This window comes from Pogona vitticeps, chromosome 4, assembly GCF_051106095.1.
Source record: "Pogona vitticeps strain Pit_001003342236 chromosome 4, PviZW2.1, whole genome shotgun sequence".
NCBI classification, from domain to species: domain Eukaryota; kingdom Metazoa; phylum Chordata; class Lepidosauria; order Squamata; family Agamidae; genus Pogona; species Pogona vitticeps.
In genome coordinates this window covers 209,254,355-209,272,897 of record NC_135786.1, presented here as the reverse complement: position 1 = coordinate 209,272,897, position 18,543 = coordinate 209,254,355, and the positions used below count along the sequence as shown (strand labels likewise).

The following is an 18,543-nucleotide window of genomic DNA, read 5'->3' as shown; positions in this document are numbered from 1 at the left end:
TTCTTAGGAAGAAAAACACAGAGAGAAAGAAAGCAAAGGACTGGCTGATGGTTAAGAGGCAATTCATCCAATGCTTCAAATGTTTAAATGTCCATAAAACAAAACTGCAGTTGACTTGATTTTACATATATGATGTAATTTTCAACACACAAAAAGGAGCAATTTGTGCTTCATTGTTGTTCTTGCCACTGCAAGAACAGAATCAAGCACACCTGCAAATTCCTTGCAATCCTTATGATTAAGTACAAGAATGTAGCAGTTCCTCATCCTCATGTCCAAATATAAGACAATCAAGGATTTACATACCTATACCTGGTATTCAGAAGAATTTGTGCAGCCATTTTGTTATTTGGTGATTACTTTTAGTGGGAAGTCTTGTGGTCAATCCATTCAAAGTTCTGATTTAAAATGTCATAACTCGTGACACACTTCAGAGTGTAAGAGCTTAACCATGTCAGCTGACAGGTTTCCATCTAAGGACAGCGCTTCAAAATTCAGTTTTAAATTAACTTACATATGTTGATTTATGGCCTTCAGTCTGTGCCTAAATATACCTTCGATATTGAACAATGTACTAAGCTTCTAGAAACCAAGCTACTGTATCCTGATTATCTCCTTTTGCACAAATTCTATCATTTATATGCATAATTGATTTCACCCTTCAGAAGTTCCATTATCTTCTACAAGTAACTATGCTCATTTGCCACACACAGCAGCTGTCACTGCATCCCTGAAGTGTGATTCTTCTGTTGGCAAGTCCAGAAATATCTTTTGCCCAATGGATGGCTGTACTGGATCTTGGATTAATGCACAGTTCTACAGTGTGATGTGCCACACAGGAATCCACAGGGGACAATGTTTTCTCAGCTTTGGATGGAAATAAAAGAAGCACTAGGTGAATTGTGCATACATATTTTGAATACATTGACCAAGATTTCATGTTTTTCTCAGGTTGTATGTATTCCAAAGTCCTAAAACAAGCATAATCATGCATTAAGGTGTCTGTGAACCTGGCAGTGTCCCATTTATGCATCAAAGCAATAGTTACCAACACATACTTCCCTGGTTTCCTGAAAATAAGACCTAAGCTGAAAATAAGACATAGTATGATTTTTCAGTATGCTTGTACATGAAAAAAATAAATAAAACATCCCCTGAAAATAAGCTCTACTGCATTTTTGGAGCAAAAATTAATATAAGACCCTGTCTTGTTTTCGGGGAAGCACAGTACCAGCGGGACACAGGGGTAGCCTAGATTAGACGCAGGGAATTAATAACACTATTACACTATTATTACAACTATAACTACTGGTAAGATTATTACCAGTTGTTGTTGTTGTTGTTGTTAAGATTATTAAGTTATTATTATTAAGATTATTACCAGTACAGTGGTGCCTTGCAAGACGATTGCTTCTCGGGACGATTAATCCGCAAGACAATTAGTTTTTGTGATCTCTGTTGCGCTTCACAAGATGATGTTTTCTATGGACGATTTTCGCAAGATGATGATTTTTCCCCATTGGAACACATTAAATAGATTTTAATGCATTCCTATGGGGAACCGCGTTCCGCAAGATGATGTTTTCGCAAGACAGCAATTTTCGTGGAACGAATTAACATTATCTTGTGAGGCACCACTGTAGTTTCCCTTTGGGAGGAAAGTGATGACAAACCTAGACAGCATCTTAAAAAGCAGAGATATCACTTGCAGACAAAGGTCTGCACAGTCAAAGCTATGGTTTTTCCAGTAGCAATGCATGGAAGTGAGAGCTGGAACATAAAGAAGGCTGACCACTGAAGAATGGATGCTTTTGAATTGTGGTGCTGGAGGAGATTCTTGAGAGTCCTCTGGAATGCAAAGAGAGCAAATCTATCCATTTTGAAGGAAATCAACCCTGAGTGCTCACTGGAAGGACAGATCCTGAGGCTGGGGCTCCAATACTTTGGCCATCTCATGGGAAGAGAAGACTCCCTGGAAAAGACCCTGATGCTGGGAAAGTGTGAGGGCAAGAGGAGAAGGGGACGAGATGGATGGACAGTGTCATCGAAGTGACCAACATGAATTTGACCCCACTCCGGGAGGCAGTGGAAGACAGGAGGACTTGGTGTGCTCTGGTCCATGGGGTCATGAAGAGTCGGACATGACTTAACAACAACAAAAAATATTATTACATGTATTTACTTGTGTTTGCTCCTAATGATATTGTTCTTCATGAAAACCTAGCTTGATGCTTAGTGTAATAACAGAAGATACAAATATAAAATATGTAAATATAAAAATGTGACTCTTGGGAAAAGTGGGGTCTTTGTTTTGTCATGGTAGGACCCAGGTTGTTTGATATTAGACCCACATTCTTTGATTCATTGGATCTAAGATATGAATTGGTGAGAATCAGTGCATTTAAGTCTAATGATTAAAATGGCTATATACATAATTTTGTCACTATTAAGAATATGGTGAGTTTGCTCTTGTTATCTGATTGATTGATTGATTGATTGATTGATTGATTGATTGATTGATTGATTGATTGATTGATTGATTGATTGATTGATTGATTGATTGATTGATTGATTGATTGAGGAGTTTTCATTTCAGGGATTCATATTTCTAGCCTCCAAGATATTGATAGCTTCTATACTACTGCTATTTTTAAAGCAAATTATCACAGTCTTTAACAAGCATACCTACTGATTTTAATACACTACAGTTGCAGCACAAACTCCTATCATTCTCAACATAAAAGGTCACTGATCTTTTTTTGTGTAAGCTGCTGCTTAGCAAATCAAAAGCATCTGCGTTGTGAAGCAACATGTGGTCCCAGGCTAAGATTAACAAGATTTGACTCCTTCTCAACAATACACTTATACATTCTGTAAAGAGCATTCAGTTTTAGGCATTATAAGGAACTTAACACCTCTTCTGTAATTTTTTTTAAAAAAAGAGATCTATAGCATATACAATTTACACACAGACATCTGCAAAAGCTGTGTCTGAAAAAGAGCATGTTTAGCTAGATAACAGAAAATGCCTTCAAAAAATAAGTGTTTATTCCATTGTTAAACTTATATTGAAATCATGAGCACAGGGTGGAGGGTCCTTCTAAAAACAGCCTGAGTCTGCATGCACACCTTTGTATAGAAAATCTACAAAATTTATATAAGCCATTTGCAATGTTAGCTACATCTGTGTGTTCAAATCTGCTGTCATTCCTCAAGCAGATGATTTTGGTGTCTCTAAGTGCTGGGGGGGTGGGTGGGATTTTATAGAGTTTTGAAGTAAAAATGAATTGACAAATCAATTTGTTGATTCACCAAAATAGGTAGTTGTTATTTTGTCATCAAATTCATCATTGAATCTTGACGAATCACGAATCAAAATGAATCACCATTTTTCTGATTCGTGCCCATCTCTATTTTTAAATATTGCAATAATTTATTATTTAGCTTTTACTGTTGCTTCTTTTAATACTGTAAGCCATCTTAGATCCTTTAGGAGAAAGATGGCATATAAATGTTTTAAATAAATAACCAAAACTTTTTAAAAAATAATGCAACAATGATGCAAAAGCATTTACTAAACTGAAAACAGTTGCCCAGTACTGAATTGCATTCTTGAGTACACAAACACATCTTTATAGTCTTTCCAGGTAAGTTTGGCTGAATGGTGCAACTGGACTAAATCTTGGATTTATAAAATTATAAATGGGAGAAAATACCAATTTTGGCTGGAATAGTGGTAGGTGATCATCTGGAAGAGTCTGAGTTCAGCACTAACAATCTCTAAAAGCCTCCTGCACAGCCTATTCTCTCCTAAATAACTATGTCTCCTCAACCTAAGAGATATCAGATTAAGAAAGAGCGAGATCTCATGACCTTGATTTGAAATGGGCTCAAGTGGCAGAGGGAACCTTGAGGAAGTAAAGTCCCTGTAAGCATGCTTGGGAACATCTCATGAATCCATCCTAGCATCAGCAGACATTCTGGGCAATTATGTAGAAGCATTGAGACCCTTATTACGAGGCTTCATAATTGTCATTGCTACTGCTGATAGTATATTTTTAGGAGCACCTTGTATGCAACCAAATCAGCAAAGAGGTTATCAGCTCCATAACCCCCTGCAGCGCCGCCCCCACAACTCTAACTCTCCCTCTGCCAACTACTTCTTCACAGTCAAAATGGAGGGGTTGCCAAGGAAGGTCTCCAAGGCCTACACTTATTAGTGACTGAAACCACTTCTATGGACTTTGATTTCTTGCCTGTAGCTCCATGAATGAATAGAAAAGTCCTATGCCTAGGAATCATTTAAAAAAAAATTATGTGCATCAATTACAAAATGCACTTCATAAAATATCAGCATTGAGCTCAAATCAGAATTTTCAACATACTAATGTTCACAAAATATTTATTGGAGGCCCACAAACATATGAATCACCAATCCAATTAAGCCCACCAGCTATAAATGTTGTTTGTGAAAGACAAACATTTTGCCATCTGACTGGGATACAAAACATTGAGGGAGTTTGTCAATTCCTTGGCAGGCCAGCAGGTATTGCCGGACTATGTTCACCTTGGTAAGTTATGGTCAAGATATAATTAAGAACATGAAACAGGATTTTACAGCAAGTATCTGAAACCGAGCTGTACAGGGTTACATGGTATATTTTAAATAAATGCATGATACCTTTTAAGAGGTACTATAATTTCTGGTTCTTGCGAGATGCACCTCAGGAACGTAAAAACTGCTTACCTCTTTTATTCTTAAATAATCCACAGAGGGGATTTTGAGAAAGTCACAGTTATCTTCTGTAACTACTGTTAGCATACCATGTTGCCGCTTTCCAGGAAGTGGTACCAAAGTCCCAAAACAACATCCTACAACGAGCTGCCAAGAACAAAACAAAACAAGAAGAAGAAGAAGAAGAATTAAAAATAGTTATGTCTTCCTATGTTATTGTACACTTACAAAAATGGCATGGTGTAAGAATGATCAGTACATTTTCTTTACACATTTCAGGAGCAAAACAAGTTATGAGGAAGAAGATGGAAAGCAGATATACAAACACAGTTGAAATAAAAATGGTCACAGTTCTGTTGGTTACATCCAGAGTACCTTGATGTAGGTAAGGACCACTGACACATCAAATGATCTCCCTGACAAACCACCATCTACAGTAGGTCAGCTTTGGAACACCTATGGTGAAACAGGAGGTGGGAGACCACACCAACATTAGAAACACTGGTTCCTCTGCATGGTGTGGTTGCCCCAGACCATGAAGCAGCTCCAACAGGTCCCAAAGTTGGGAGCCGTTCTGAAACGCTTCACTTCAAGATTCCTGAAGAAGAACATGCTGTCCAGGCAGACCACAGAGAGAACGTCCCCTCCCATGTTTGTCCCCAAAGCTCTGATTGGCTGAGCTTGGGGAAATGGTCATACCAGTGACATACACAAACTTCACAGGCTGCCGATGAGACTGCTTAATGGCAACAAGGAATGTGGAAATCTATTTCACTCAAATTCATATCCTAGAATCTGCAAATGGGGGACCCAGGGAACCCTGGACCTGTGCTTCTACCAGACCCATGTTGTGAGCATTATACAATATTTGCTTTGTCCTCCCTTGAAATCAGCCACCATGAGAATATTTCTCTTCAATGGTTGCATTTTTTTAAAGTAACAAGAAGTCAATGTTAAAAAACCTCATGCAAATAGCTGCTGTGGAGGGAGTTAGCAAGATTATGACTACATTAAGCAAGGGGAAAGCCTCTAACCCTTTGGTTGCACTCTTGCAAGCATTCCACTTCTATACACATCAGAAGGAAAATTTCAATTAATGATAGTAGAGGCTTCTCTCCTGAGACTTACATAGCTTTGGGAGAAAATTTTCATCAAGACCATGTTAACCATGTTAAGACCCCTCCCTAATGATCATGTTCTTAATTCTTTTACCATTTTCATTCCCCCAATCAGTTTCCATAGCTGAGTGGGGATTTAAACCCTGTCTTCCAGAGTGCTAATCTATCCATTACACCACATTGAGTATTGGACACCTTTTAAAATCTTACTCTGTTCTCTTTCACTTACATCTAGTTTCAAGCATAGTTCCAATTAGACATTGTGGACAGGACTAAAGTGAATGCATGATAAAAGATGAGCTTCCTTTACATGTGGTGGTTTTTCACATGATCTGGAACCCTAAAAAATCAGGGGTTCCCAAATTAGGTGGAGAAGCCACACACAGAGAGCATGTCATGCTTTACACATTATCTCTATGTAGAGAAGGTGATTATGGAAGAGATAGGATTAGCCTGATCCCTTTCCTCACATATTCAGGTTAAATCTATCCTGAATGCTTGAGCGAGGTTTAAGAGACTTCAGTTTGAGAAATACAGAGTGCAACAGATACATTTTGAAGTGTGTAAAGACTAAATGACCCTTGCAAAATGTAACTCTCCATCTGGAACCTAGGCATTTGTTCCACTCTAAAGGCTACATAACAAAGCTACATAACAAATAACAACCATGCAGTAAAATATGATGATAAACTTACAGCTGCATGTCATAATATGCTTCTACCCCAGTGATCTAATAGTCTTTTCTCCTATTTTAATGGCCTAAGTCTAACATGGTGCTGACATTACAGTGCCAGTCTTACAGAACGCCCATCTCTCTCCCCATATTCCCTTAGAGTTGTCAGAAACCCAGATCTGGGAGTTGACCAACCTTCTGAAGCAGGTTTTTGGGTGCACAAGGGCTGTAGTGAGAAGAATGCCCTATGTGGATGCCACAGGTGCTTGCTCTGTCATGTGGAAATCCAACACTGGATCTTGCCCATTATTTCCAAAGGCAATATTTGGATATTGAATCAATTTTTAAATAAAAGATTTAAGTTGAATCTATATATCTGTCATGCAGCATGTATGATATGTACAGCTTTTTTTAAAATGAAGTGCCTAAAGTTACCAGTAGAAGCAGAAAACACAGAAGATGCCTTCTGGAACCAAGGCCACTATTCTGAGCTCATTCCATTCTCAGTTCTTCCATACCAACTGAAAACATGGTGCCAATGAATAAAAGGATGAAGCTCATCTATGAGTTCATTAACCCTGTGTTCTTCCCTAAAGAGATCAGAGAGTTTCCACAGCCAGGACCAACAAAGCAGCCATCAAAAAATTCCTCAGACAATAATATTGAACAGGCTTCTAAAAGCATTTTCTACACACTCCAATTTCTATACTTCAAAACCTTCAGAACAGTTAGAGTAGTGCATACATTTTGCTGTTGTCATATTAAATGTCAGGTTTGTTCAAAGGATGGATTATTTACATATCTAATGTTTTCAGATGTGTTCCCTTCCAGGCATGGGCTTATTTTCAGGTTTCATTATAGTGCTTTCTGTGCCTAACTGATTTACAATATTTCCCAGGAACTATTTTCCTCTTTTTTCTTTCTAATTCAGCTTTATTATCTTATAGGATGCACATTGAGGCAACATGCAGCTACTGAGCTATCCCTGTCATTTAATTAATGTACATAATAGATTTTTAAAATGCTATGAATAGAAATTTGGTCTTAAGAGAATGCTGCTTTCCAATATATTGTGTCTCACACCTCAGTCCTATAAAAAAGGATATAAATCTACAATATCAGAGGTAAGAACAAAAAAATTCAAACAGTTTCTTCCCATCAGGGTAGATTACAAGAGTATTTCTAATGTTTTCATTTTGCAGAACTAGCTTTGTTTTGTCACACAAAACCCTTTACATTTTGCACAGCATACCTTCTGCACAGAAAAAATATTGAATTTTATACAGAGTTTAATGTTTTAAACACAAAATACAAGTTGATTTGTGTGCAAAACTCAGGGTCTTTGTTTTGTTTTTTGTTAATGCAGTTGCTGATGAAAAAGGCAGTGGTCATTTTGCATTCATGTAGGAATAAAAAAATCTCACAGTGGTTCCCACTCTTTTTTGATAAGGTGTCTCAATGTATCAGGCCACTTTCTCAATGACAGCAAGAGCCCTATTCATCGCTAGAATGAAGAAAATGATTTTTAAAAAGCAACTAAAAACATTGATGTTCCAGCAAGCTTTCCCCTCAATCAATTCCTGACCTCCCCTCCCTCTCCTCTCCCTACTCTTTGTCCTACCTTGTTGAAAGTTTTTTCTTTATGTAGTATTGTTTTTATATACAGTGGTGCCTCGCACAGCGAGGTTAATCCATTCCGGATTAACCCTCGCTGTGTGAAAACATCGCTGTACGGATCAAAAAAAAGCCATTGGAACGCATTAAACTTAATTTAATGCGTTCCAATAGCAGCTTTACTCACTGTACAGCGATGTTTCTCCGATGGCCGGCAGCCGTTTTCGCGCCCTCCCCTCGCTTAACGAGGGCACAAAAACGCTGCGCGTGGCCATTTTGGGGCTTCTGGCGGCCATTTTGAAGCTTCCGAACAGCTGATCGACGGATTGCAAAGCGAAGGTCGGTAAGCGAACCGCTTACCGACCTTCACTCTGCGATTTTGAGCCATAGGGGCCGTCGGTGTGCGATCGCATTTGCGATCGCTAGAACGACCTCGTTGTGCGGATTCATCGTTCTACGGTGCACTTGTTGTGTGAGGCACCACTGTATATTGCTGTATGTTTTCTCGTAAGCCGCCTAGAGTGGTCTTAAGTGACTAGATAGGAGGGATATTAAATAAATAAATAAATAAATAAATAAATAAATAAATAAATAAATAAATAAATAAATAAATAAATAAATAAATAAATAAATAAATAAATAAATTCCTCTGTTGTCTCTCAATAAGCACATAATTTTTTAACTTTTACTTTGCCTGCTTTCTCTACCTATTTGGAGATTCTAGTCTACTACCCATTTAATTAGTTTAAGAAGCATGCTTATCAATAATGGATTCTAGAGATGAACAGAAACCGGAAAAATGACAGTTCATGGTTTGTGGTTAAGCACAAACCACAAACCAACCAGAAAACCAACCGGTTCACAGTTCAGTTTTCTGTTGGCGCCCAGTGGGAGGACTATCTGCTCCTGTCACTCTGTCGCCTCCACTGTGATTGCACCACTGCCTAGAAAGGAAACTGTCCTAATATCTCTGACAATGGCAGCAGCGACAGAGGCAGCAGTGGTAGGATCAGGTAGGGAGGCGATAGGGACAGTGGGAAGGGGGGAGGTGGTCGTCCATTTTGCCAAAGCAAAATGAAACACTGAGGGTGGAAAAAAGTCACTGCTTCATTTTGCTTCGGAAAGACAGGATCCCCAAACTGGATATATATAAAATTGCCTTTATATATTATTATTTTTTAAAAGAACAAGCATGATAACAATAGATCACTATTCTTTCTTAATTTCATCCAAGGTAGCATTAAGCCTTGCATCCTTGCAACTTGTTTCATTAGCAGCATGTGACTGCAGAGGCCACAAAGCCAACCGTCGAGCCACAAGTTTATTGTCACACTTAGATGTAATCATGGCCAACAACTTGGGTGCTTTAAACATGGATTAAACAAACTGATGGATAGTAAGGTTATCAAGGATTGCTAGTCATAAAAACTTGCCTTCATTGCAAGAACAGAATGTTCAGCTCTATGGATCGGGGCAAGGAATAAGTGACACTCAAAATGCTTCAGCCTTACCATGACCTTTGATACAGTACATGAAGTCCAAAGCATCTGAAGAATAAATATTCCCACCATTAAGACAGATTCTTGGTCTGATCTATCAGGGATCATTTCAGGTTCTTAAGATCGTCCTACAAGATATTCCGTCTATATAGTCCCCACTACTACAATGATGTATTTTTATATGTTTGTTTGTTTGTAAAAAATAAAGGGTCTATCTTTGCCTTCTCTTCTTTCTTACAGAAGCTGCTAGTTGGGAAAGGCCCTGTCGATGTTCAAACGCAAGTCAACTACCACAGAACAGGGTGGAAAAGAATTTCATTGGTTTTGACACGTTGATGAAAGCAGTCTTTTTGCACCTCTCAAGACTTGTTGCAAGAAGAAATGCACCGTGCCTTGAAAATTCACGCCTTTACAAGGCCAGTGGGGCATACTGAGAAATAAAGGATGTGTGAAACTTATATGGTGAAAAATGCACACAGGTTTTTAAAATACGCACAAACAAACTCAGTCATTGGGAATGTGTATGCTGGGTAAAATAGAAAGAAATGTGCCCATCAGGTAAAAAAAATGCATAAATAAAATGTACATGCACTTTTATGTGGAAAAAATGCAGGAAGTCTTGCAACCCAATAAGAAATATGGACCAGGAGAAAATGAAGGCAGGAAATATGCAACAAAATCATATCCCTACCAAACAACAAAAACAAAACCCTGTTTCTGTGTGTGCTTGTCTCTGTGTGTATTGTTCCCTCTGGTTAGCCATTATCAAAGAAAATTTTCTCTCAAAAATTTCTGTCAATCCTGATTGTGCCTGTATAGAACAGTTGCCCAGAACGATGCTTATTTTAATTTAGACAATAAAATGCAAGATTTGGTGGCTGCATTTGGCAAATTATATTGTTTAGCTGCAGTGACAGCTAAAGTTGTCACCACATAACACATTAAAATGGGTTTTCTTTCCTTAAGAACCTGCTCTGACACATTTGTGGCAATCTGTAAGAAAGATCCCATTTAGACAGAAAGAATAAAGAGCATTAATCTTTTCTTCCTGCCAATTGTGCCCAAGGTCAGGTTTACTGTATTTTATTCTGGTGAGTTAGCAGGAAAGATTCTTAAAGATCCTGTATTTGTGGGCAGCTGCATTTTGGAAGCTTTTGGAATTTATTTGTGCTTTGTTTGGATGACATCTCTGGAGAGGGCACAATAGGTTTTTAAATGCTTGGAAGGTAAGCCCAGTGTCATCAATTCCAGCTGGTTGATGTAAGCTTCTTGTTAGTGATTGTAAGTGACAATGCCAACCAGGCAAAAATCAAACTGCTTCCTGCAAACTCTTCATGCCACTCACGATTTAGCTTGCCAGGAAAGGCAAGAAAGAGATCCCAGCCTCTACATAACACACCAGACTCACAAAACAAGTACAGAAAGCACAATTGGCCATATTGCTTCCATGTTCTTAGGTGTAACTATCAAGTATCAAAGAAGTCTTGTAAGGTTAAAGCTGTATTGAAGTCAGCAGCTTACACCTTAGTCTTCAAGACCTGAACTGAACTACTTTGAAAGTCACTAAACTGAAGAGAGGACAATTATTACATGAGGCCATTCAATATGTTCTGGACAACAGCTGTGTAATCAGGCCCAGCTGATGCAAAAGATTCAGTGAAATAGATGTATCAGGGAACAGATCCTGGGTCTTGTGAAAGGTCAACAAATACAAAATTTACTTTGCTATGCTCTTTTATTTAAATGGATTGGGAATGTTTTTTTGTCCAATTTTCTGCCCCATGTGCTAAAATAACTTGACTAAATGCTGTGTATTTTACACGCAACCTAAGTGAATGGCTGGTGTCATTTGCTGCTAAAATGGGGGGAAATCCTTCTTGTGAGAGAGGTTAAAGATTTTTTTAAAAATTGGTTGGTTGTTTTTCTATTTTTTTTTTCAGTAAGAGGAAGAAAAAGGACTATTTAAATTACATGTATGAAGATCTGGGCATCCAGAAAAGAGGGAGAAAGGCGAATAGGTGACAAAGAGAGGATGGAACTGCTTGACAGCTACCTTGCTTCCAGAAAACCTGAAGAAAAAAAGAGTAAATGCTGCAGGGAGAAGGTTGCAACTTGTAGCCCAAGATAAGTGACAAGGTGGTTAATGCCACACTGAGCCACTTTAAAGGAATTCAAGTCCCCCGAGCCATGAACTGCACCCAAGAATGATAAACGAACTTGCTAAAGGAGTCTCTGTCTAAAATAATTGAGAAGTCTTGGAAAACAAGTGAGGGCCCAGAAAACTGCAGGAAGCTTCAAAAAGGGAAAAGGCAGACCAGCCAGCGAGACTGACCATTATAATCAAAAAGCTGTTCTGTGAGCACTTAGAAAAGAATTCTTGGTCACTAAAAGCCAGCATAGGTTTCTCAAAAACAAGCTATGCGATGCTCATTTTCTCTTCTCTTCTCTCTTCAGACTTGCAATGCTATGGATGTTGTGTAGAAAATGGAGTAGGACTCAAACCAATGGATTCAAATCACAATGAAGGAAAACATTCCTGATGGTGAAAACTGTTCAGGATGAAATGGAACAACTTGGAAGGTGGTTTGAGGTTCTCAAACAAGCTGGATGGTCATCCATCAAGGACATTTCACCTATGAATTTCCTGCATGTGCAGGTGGTTGGAATAGAAAATACTTCCAAATCTAACATTCTGTGATTCTATGAGAGGATTCCACTTTAGCCTTTTTAGTTACTACTACAGTGGGGTCTTGACTTAAGAACGGCTCGAGTTAAGAACATTTTGACTTAAGAACCGCTCTCATAGGAAAATATTGACTTGACTTAAGTACTCAGATTTGAGTTAAGAACTGAAAAAAACCCACGTGGGAGGCAGGGAAAGTGCAAAATTTGAACTTTCAGTTAACTGTTGGCCAGTGAAAAGGGTGCCTGTCTGCTTCCTCACTCCTCCCAGCGTTTAGAGAGTGGATTGGGAGACAGTCTTCGGACTGCCTGGTACTGTACTGCCTGGACTGTCTTTTCCCTGCCTTCCCTGAACCTTTCTTGACCTAAGAAAAAAAGAAACAAAATATCCCCCCTCTAGTGGTCGAAGGCGGAATAGCAGCTTCCCATTAGTTTCTATGGACGGAAAAGAGCAGATACGGATCAAATGGTTTTCAATGCATTCCTATGGGAAATGCAGATTTGACCTGAGAACTTTTTGACTTGAGAACCACCTTCCAATACGGATTAAGTTCTCAAGTCAAGACCCCACTGTACCATTACTTGCTTGATATCTGTGTTACAACTCACCGATTCTTCTGGTGGCAATGACCAGGATATCTTAGTTTCAGTGATGGCAAAATTTAGAATTGATGCTGAAATCAAATCATCTCCAATCATTTTTTTGTATTGTTTTGCCTGGGGTTTTACGGAGCCTTTGAGTATCGCATAGAATCCGTTGCTTCCATCCACTGGAATTAAAATTAAAATTAATTAACAAGAGATGGCAATTTCAAAATCCAAAAGAGAAAAAAAAATAGCATGTATTCAGCGGCATAATATAACTTATCCCAATAAAACCACAGGTATTATTTCACAGAGAAATATGAGTATATACTGTAGCTCAGTGATTTAGATATGGATGCAAAACCAGAGGTTGGGAGTTCAATTCTTCAGTGTGCCTTCCTGACAGTTCAAAGACTGCAATTCTAGGAATACATATAATATATTGCAATAGTCTTCCTGCTGTTGCTTCTGAGATAAGACCTTCCACACGCTTGATCTGATTACCCCAATACACTAAATCAGAGATGGAGAATATATGGTCCTCCAAAATGTTGTAGGGCTACAATTCCCATCAAACCCGTAGTCCAACAACATTTGGAGGCTACACATTCCTCAGTGATGTAAGCAAAGGATATATGCTTTCTTAAGAGGATAAGGTCTAGTACAGGCTGACATAATGTGCAACCATCAAACTAACTGTAGGCACTAGTCATATGTTACGGCCTGTCAAATACTCAGAACAACCTGGGCTTATAGTGCCAACTAAGGATTATAAAGGTCCTGGTAAGCTCCCAGACATGACTGAAACACTGTCATTGGCCAGGAAAGCCATAAGTTGCCTGGATCCTAAAATGCTGTATCCATGCATATGAAGGGTAAACACTTAAAAGGAAAAAAAAGAGACTTTGGTTCATATAAGGTACCCAGGCTTTGTATGCCCTTTCTCCAGGTGTTTTATGTTCTTTCCAGTTTTCTAAGACATACAATAAAATATGTACTTAAAAATACGTAGTTTTTTCCCAACATGGATTCTCAGTCTAGGATTGCCAGGTCACAAGGTATCAAGAGATGTTTCAGGGAATTGCTGTGCTTCTCTGTATTTCCCAAATGTAGAGAAAAATCTTAGGGTGAGTAGCATTAGAGGACGAAAGCTCTCTCTCTCTCTCTCTCTCTCTCTCTCTCTGTGTGTGTGTGTGTGTGAGTGTGTGTGTGTGTAGGGGCTTTAAAGCCTGAGCACCCCATTCACCCTTTACTACAGCTTTATTTGGATTTGTGCTCATTTACTTAGATTCCCTTCATGCTTATTTCCACAGTCAGCTGGGCCAGAAGCAATTCTAGACTTTCTCCCAACCTCAGCCTGCCTCACTTACCTGACATCACAAATACCCTCCATCAACCTCTGGTCTAGTCTTGAAATCTCAAGGAAGAGGCTCCTGGCAACCTGGTGATCATACCTCATCCCCAAGATGTTTCGGACCAAAATTCCCATCAGCTTCAGCTGTCTAAGCCATCTGCACAAGCGATGGCCAGAAGTGGTGAGATTTATAAGCCAAAACATCTGGGAGGAAGCCACATTGGGGAAGATGGATTTACATAGTTTGGCAGGGATCAGTGATGAAAACAGAATAACTCTGAAAACTGTGTAGGAGTATCATTTATGCACAGCTATCTGTCACAGCTGTTTTGCTTTGTTTCTTTTTTCAAGTTCCTAGAATAGAAAACTCAATTTCTGCCTATTTACCAGGAATATAGTCCTTTTCAAAATTGCTTACCATCATCATCATCTTAGAACAGCATAGCTAGAAGGGACCCTATGGGTCATCAAGTCCAGTTCCTGTTAAGGAGACACAATGGGGAATAGAACCCCCAGCTTCTGGGTCTGCAACCAGAGACCACTGAACCACCGAACTATCCAGCAGTTCAATTATTATTCTCTCTCCCCTTCCCCATTTTAGACTTTTAACCAAGGCTTGTTATTATCTTATTATGATGAGTCATTACAGATAATCACTTTTCAGCATGCCTATCTCTCCACATCTCCCAGTGCAAGGTGATGAATCTTGTCCTAATGTGGATACATATAAAGATATTCATATGAGCACAAAGGAACCATGCAATGCATGGTCAAATAGCAGTGCAGTGGTGATTATGGGTAACAATGCAGACTACAGACCAATTCTGTTTTCCTAATGTGATTGTTAGACAGAAACAACCAATCAATCAAATAAAGCAATGCATTTCTCAATTTCTAAAACAAAGTATGAAAGCAATGCTAGAGCAGAGAATATGAACATAGTATACAGTAGGTGGAGGAGAGCCTTAAGCAATGTGTAATAGGAAATGCAGCTCAAGAAATCAGCCCCACTGTGAAAACAGAGGTGTTACTACTATGATCTATATTTATCAATACGTGGTTGATGGAGGGGGGTGTAGAATTATCAGTCACTGACACCAGTAATATTTTGCAATTATTGTGTGAATGAAACACCCTGTGGTCTTATGCATTATATAGAGATGGGGGATTCGAGACATAAGTTTGTTTGCATTTCTAGGACCAGCCCTGCCATTAGCAGAGTGAAGCAGTTGCCGCAGATGCAAAATGAGAGCATAGAGCAGGGTGGGAAAATACTGGGTGGCAAAATGATTTGTCCAGCTGTATCTGTGCCCAAACATGGGCTTCTGGATTGCTGTTCCAGCAAAGGGATAGGTAAAAGGTAAAGGTTCCCCTTGACATTTTCAGTCCAGTCGTGTCCAACTCTAGGGGGTGGTGCTCATCTTGTTTTTCAAGCCGTAGAGCCAGTGCTTGTCCGAAGACAGTTTCCATTATCACGTGGCCAGCGTGACTAGGGAACACCATTTTACCTTCCCACCGAGGTGATACCTATTTATCTACTCGCATTTACATGCTTTCGAACTGCTAGGTTGGTGAGGAGCTGGGACTAGCGATGGGAGCTCACTCCGTTGCGTGGATTCGATCTTACGACTGCTGGTTTTCCAACCCTGCAGCACACAAAGGCTTCTGCGGTTTAGCCCGTAGCACCACCACGTCCCCTAGTAAAGGGATACATCCCACATATTACCCACTTCTCAGAAGTTTTAAAAAGAAATCTTCCTTGTGCCCTTTAGAGGAAAAGATTTTTGAAAAGCCTCAGCATCTCCCCAAGGCCCCCTAGAGATTTTTTAAAAAACTATTTTGGCGACTAGAGAATGCAAGGGGGCTTTTTCACACACACCTCTCCAATTTTGTAAGGGAGAAAGCGGAATCACAGGAACAAGTGTATGCCCCCCATGTTCCTAGGCAGATGTGTATGGCCCCCGGAGGTTGGCCATCACATTTAAATGTTACCTTATTTTTCCTAGATGGTTTTAAAAACAGGGGAGGCAGCAGCACAGTAGTGGTGGCAACAACAGAACCTGGGCTGTCCAAGCCAGCATTCAGAAGTGGTACAGCAGGAGCAGAATGATTGCCACCATGCTACTCAAACCATAGGGTTTTAAAGGGGACAAGGAAAAAGCTCATTGTAGCAAAAACTAAAAAAAGGTAAGACCCCACTCATCATTATTATTCTGATCCACACACCTCGACCATTCCATCTCTCCTCAAAATGTTTTGCTCCTCCCCACTCGGCTGGCTGAGCTAAATCCCTGAGCTGTAACCAAGTTAATCTTCCTTCCCCTTTTCCCCATCCCTTAGCAAAATATGCAGAAAAGAATGCATGCACTTTTACAAATTATCTAGAATCTAGAATCAAATATATTAATTATCAATTACAACTGTTTCTTCAAAATTGTGCATTAAAATACAGGTAAATACAGGTAAATTTTATATTTGTATTGTGGAGTCATTTCAAGAATTTGGAAAAAAACTGGAGTCATCAATGAAATAGAAGGTAAGTAGATTGTTGTGCAGCTGTTCAACACATGGTCTCCGTGTCCCTATTTACCAAAAGCTCTAAGTCACTGCCACTATTTTTCCCTTTATGAAATGTCTGTCATCATTGTGTTCCTGGAGGTATCAGTCTTTCCAAGGTTGGCAGAAGTGAAATCTATGGCTGGAGGGCAGATGTGGTTTGTCTCCAATACACATTCATTTTCAAAGCAAACGCGCAGGATGGTTGTGTGCTCTGCTTCAGAAAGAATAATACTCTACTGGAAATGGCTGTCTGGGGATGCTCTAGTTGAAGTCTGTTCTGAACGGAACGCCTGTCCATTCAAAGTCCAGCTTAAAAGATAAAGAAACATGAAAAGAGAGAGCAGAAGCTTTGAAGTTGCCCATCCAGATTTTAAGGAAAAAGAACACCATTCATTTGAAATGTGGTGCTGGAGGAAAGCTTTGCAGATACTATGGACTGCCAGAAAGATGCACAAGTGGGTCCTAGATCAAATCAAGCCTGAAACATCTCTGGAGGCAAAAATGTTGAAAATGAGGCCGTCCAGCTTTTGGCACATCATGACGAGGCACAATTCTCTGGAACGGAAATAATGCTGGGAAAGGTAGAAGGCAGCAAGGAAAGAGAAAGAACAAATGTGAGACAAATTGATTCCCTAAAGGAAGACATTGGCTTGAATCTTCAAGAGCTTAGCAGAGCTGTTGAAAATGGCACATTTTGGAGACTGCTCATTCATAGTGTCTCCATGTGTCAGAAGCAATTTGATAGCACATAACAACAATATGCAGAGAGCATCTCAACAGTGGACGAATTACCTATTCAAAGTCTTTCCCACAATGGTAAGATGCATTAATTTAAATTAAAGACTTCTAAGTTTGCATCTGCAGTATATATCAGTTGGCCCATCAGCTGGCTTGCTCTGGACAAGCTTAAATGGCTTGGCTTATGCAGCTTGCCTTACTAGAGTGTCAAGAATAGCGTGCCATTTCATATGCTTGTGAGATTCATTTTGAGTTGCTGATCCGGATTGCTGTCTTTAAACTTCCTTTTTTAAGTCAATGGAGAATTACAGAGTAAAGGAGTAGAGCACAGACACACTATGGATAAATGTCTAATTGGAGAAATACAGGCTATAAGAACGTAAGAGGTGATAAAAGCATCTTCTGCCTCCCAGTTGTGAACGGGCGAAGGCCTGATCTTGTGCAATCTTCAAATCCCTTCTGTGATATCAAGGTGCTTTTGATTTAATATATGCAAGACCTTTGCTTTGATTTTCAAAAACATTGGAGGTGTGGGGGGGAATTACTGTCAGTATTTCAAAAAGAAATCCAAAAAGTAATTAGGATGACATTCCCCACACTGAAAAGTGAAAATTGTTCACGTGCTTGGTTTTCTCAATGTTCTGTCTGTAAAATGATTTGGGGAGATTAGAGACTCATTGGGCCTGTATTATTTTATATCAAGTCATTTTTACTTTGCAAAAAAAAATCAATTTAGTGTTTATTTTTAGCTTGCTGAATCAGATGAGACTGAAAGTATTGCTTAAGCAGGTTCAAAGAACTGGAAAAGATTGCAAGTTGATGCAAAGCAGCTTTTTCTTTAAAGGCATGATGTGACAATCTGAGTCATTAAGATTAGCTTTTATCTCATGCACACAGTGGCGCTCAGCAATTTTGGGCTGCTTTTCATGCCACTGTAGTGCAGTTTTAACTAAATTTATATTAAATCAACAGAACACCTTATCCAA

The 18,543-nt window shown here is 39.3% G+C and overlaps 1 protein-coding gene across 1 annotated transcript in view; it reads right to left on the bottom strand.

Moving 5' to 3' along the window:
- The window catches only part of CNBD1 (cyclic nucleotide binding domain containing 1), a 161,793-nt gene that overhangs the window by 53,843 nt on the left and 89,407 nt on the right, over window positions 1-18,543 (bottom strand). Inside the window, exons 6-7 of the mRNA XM_078393088.1 lie at window positions 12,931-13,091; window positions 4,748-4,882 (exon numbers count right to left, since the gene is read on the bottom strand). Of these exons, the coding sequence (XP_078249214.1) occupies window positions 4,748-4,882; window positions 12,931-13,091 (296 nt within the window). The remainder of the gene's footprint in view (window positions 1-4,747; window positions 4,883-12,930; window positions 13,092-18,543) is intronic.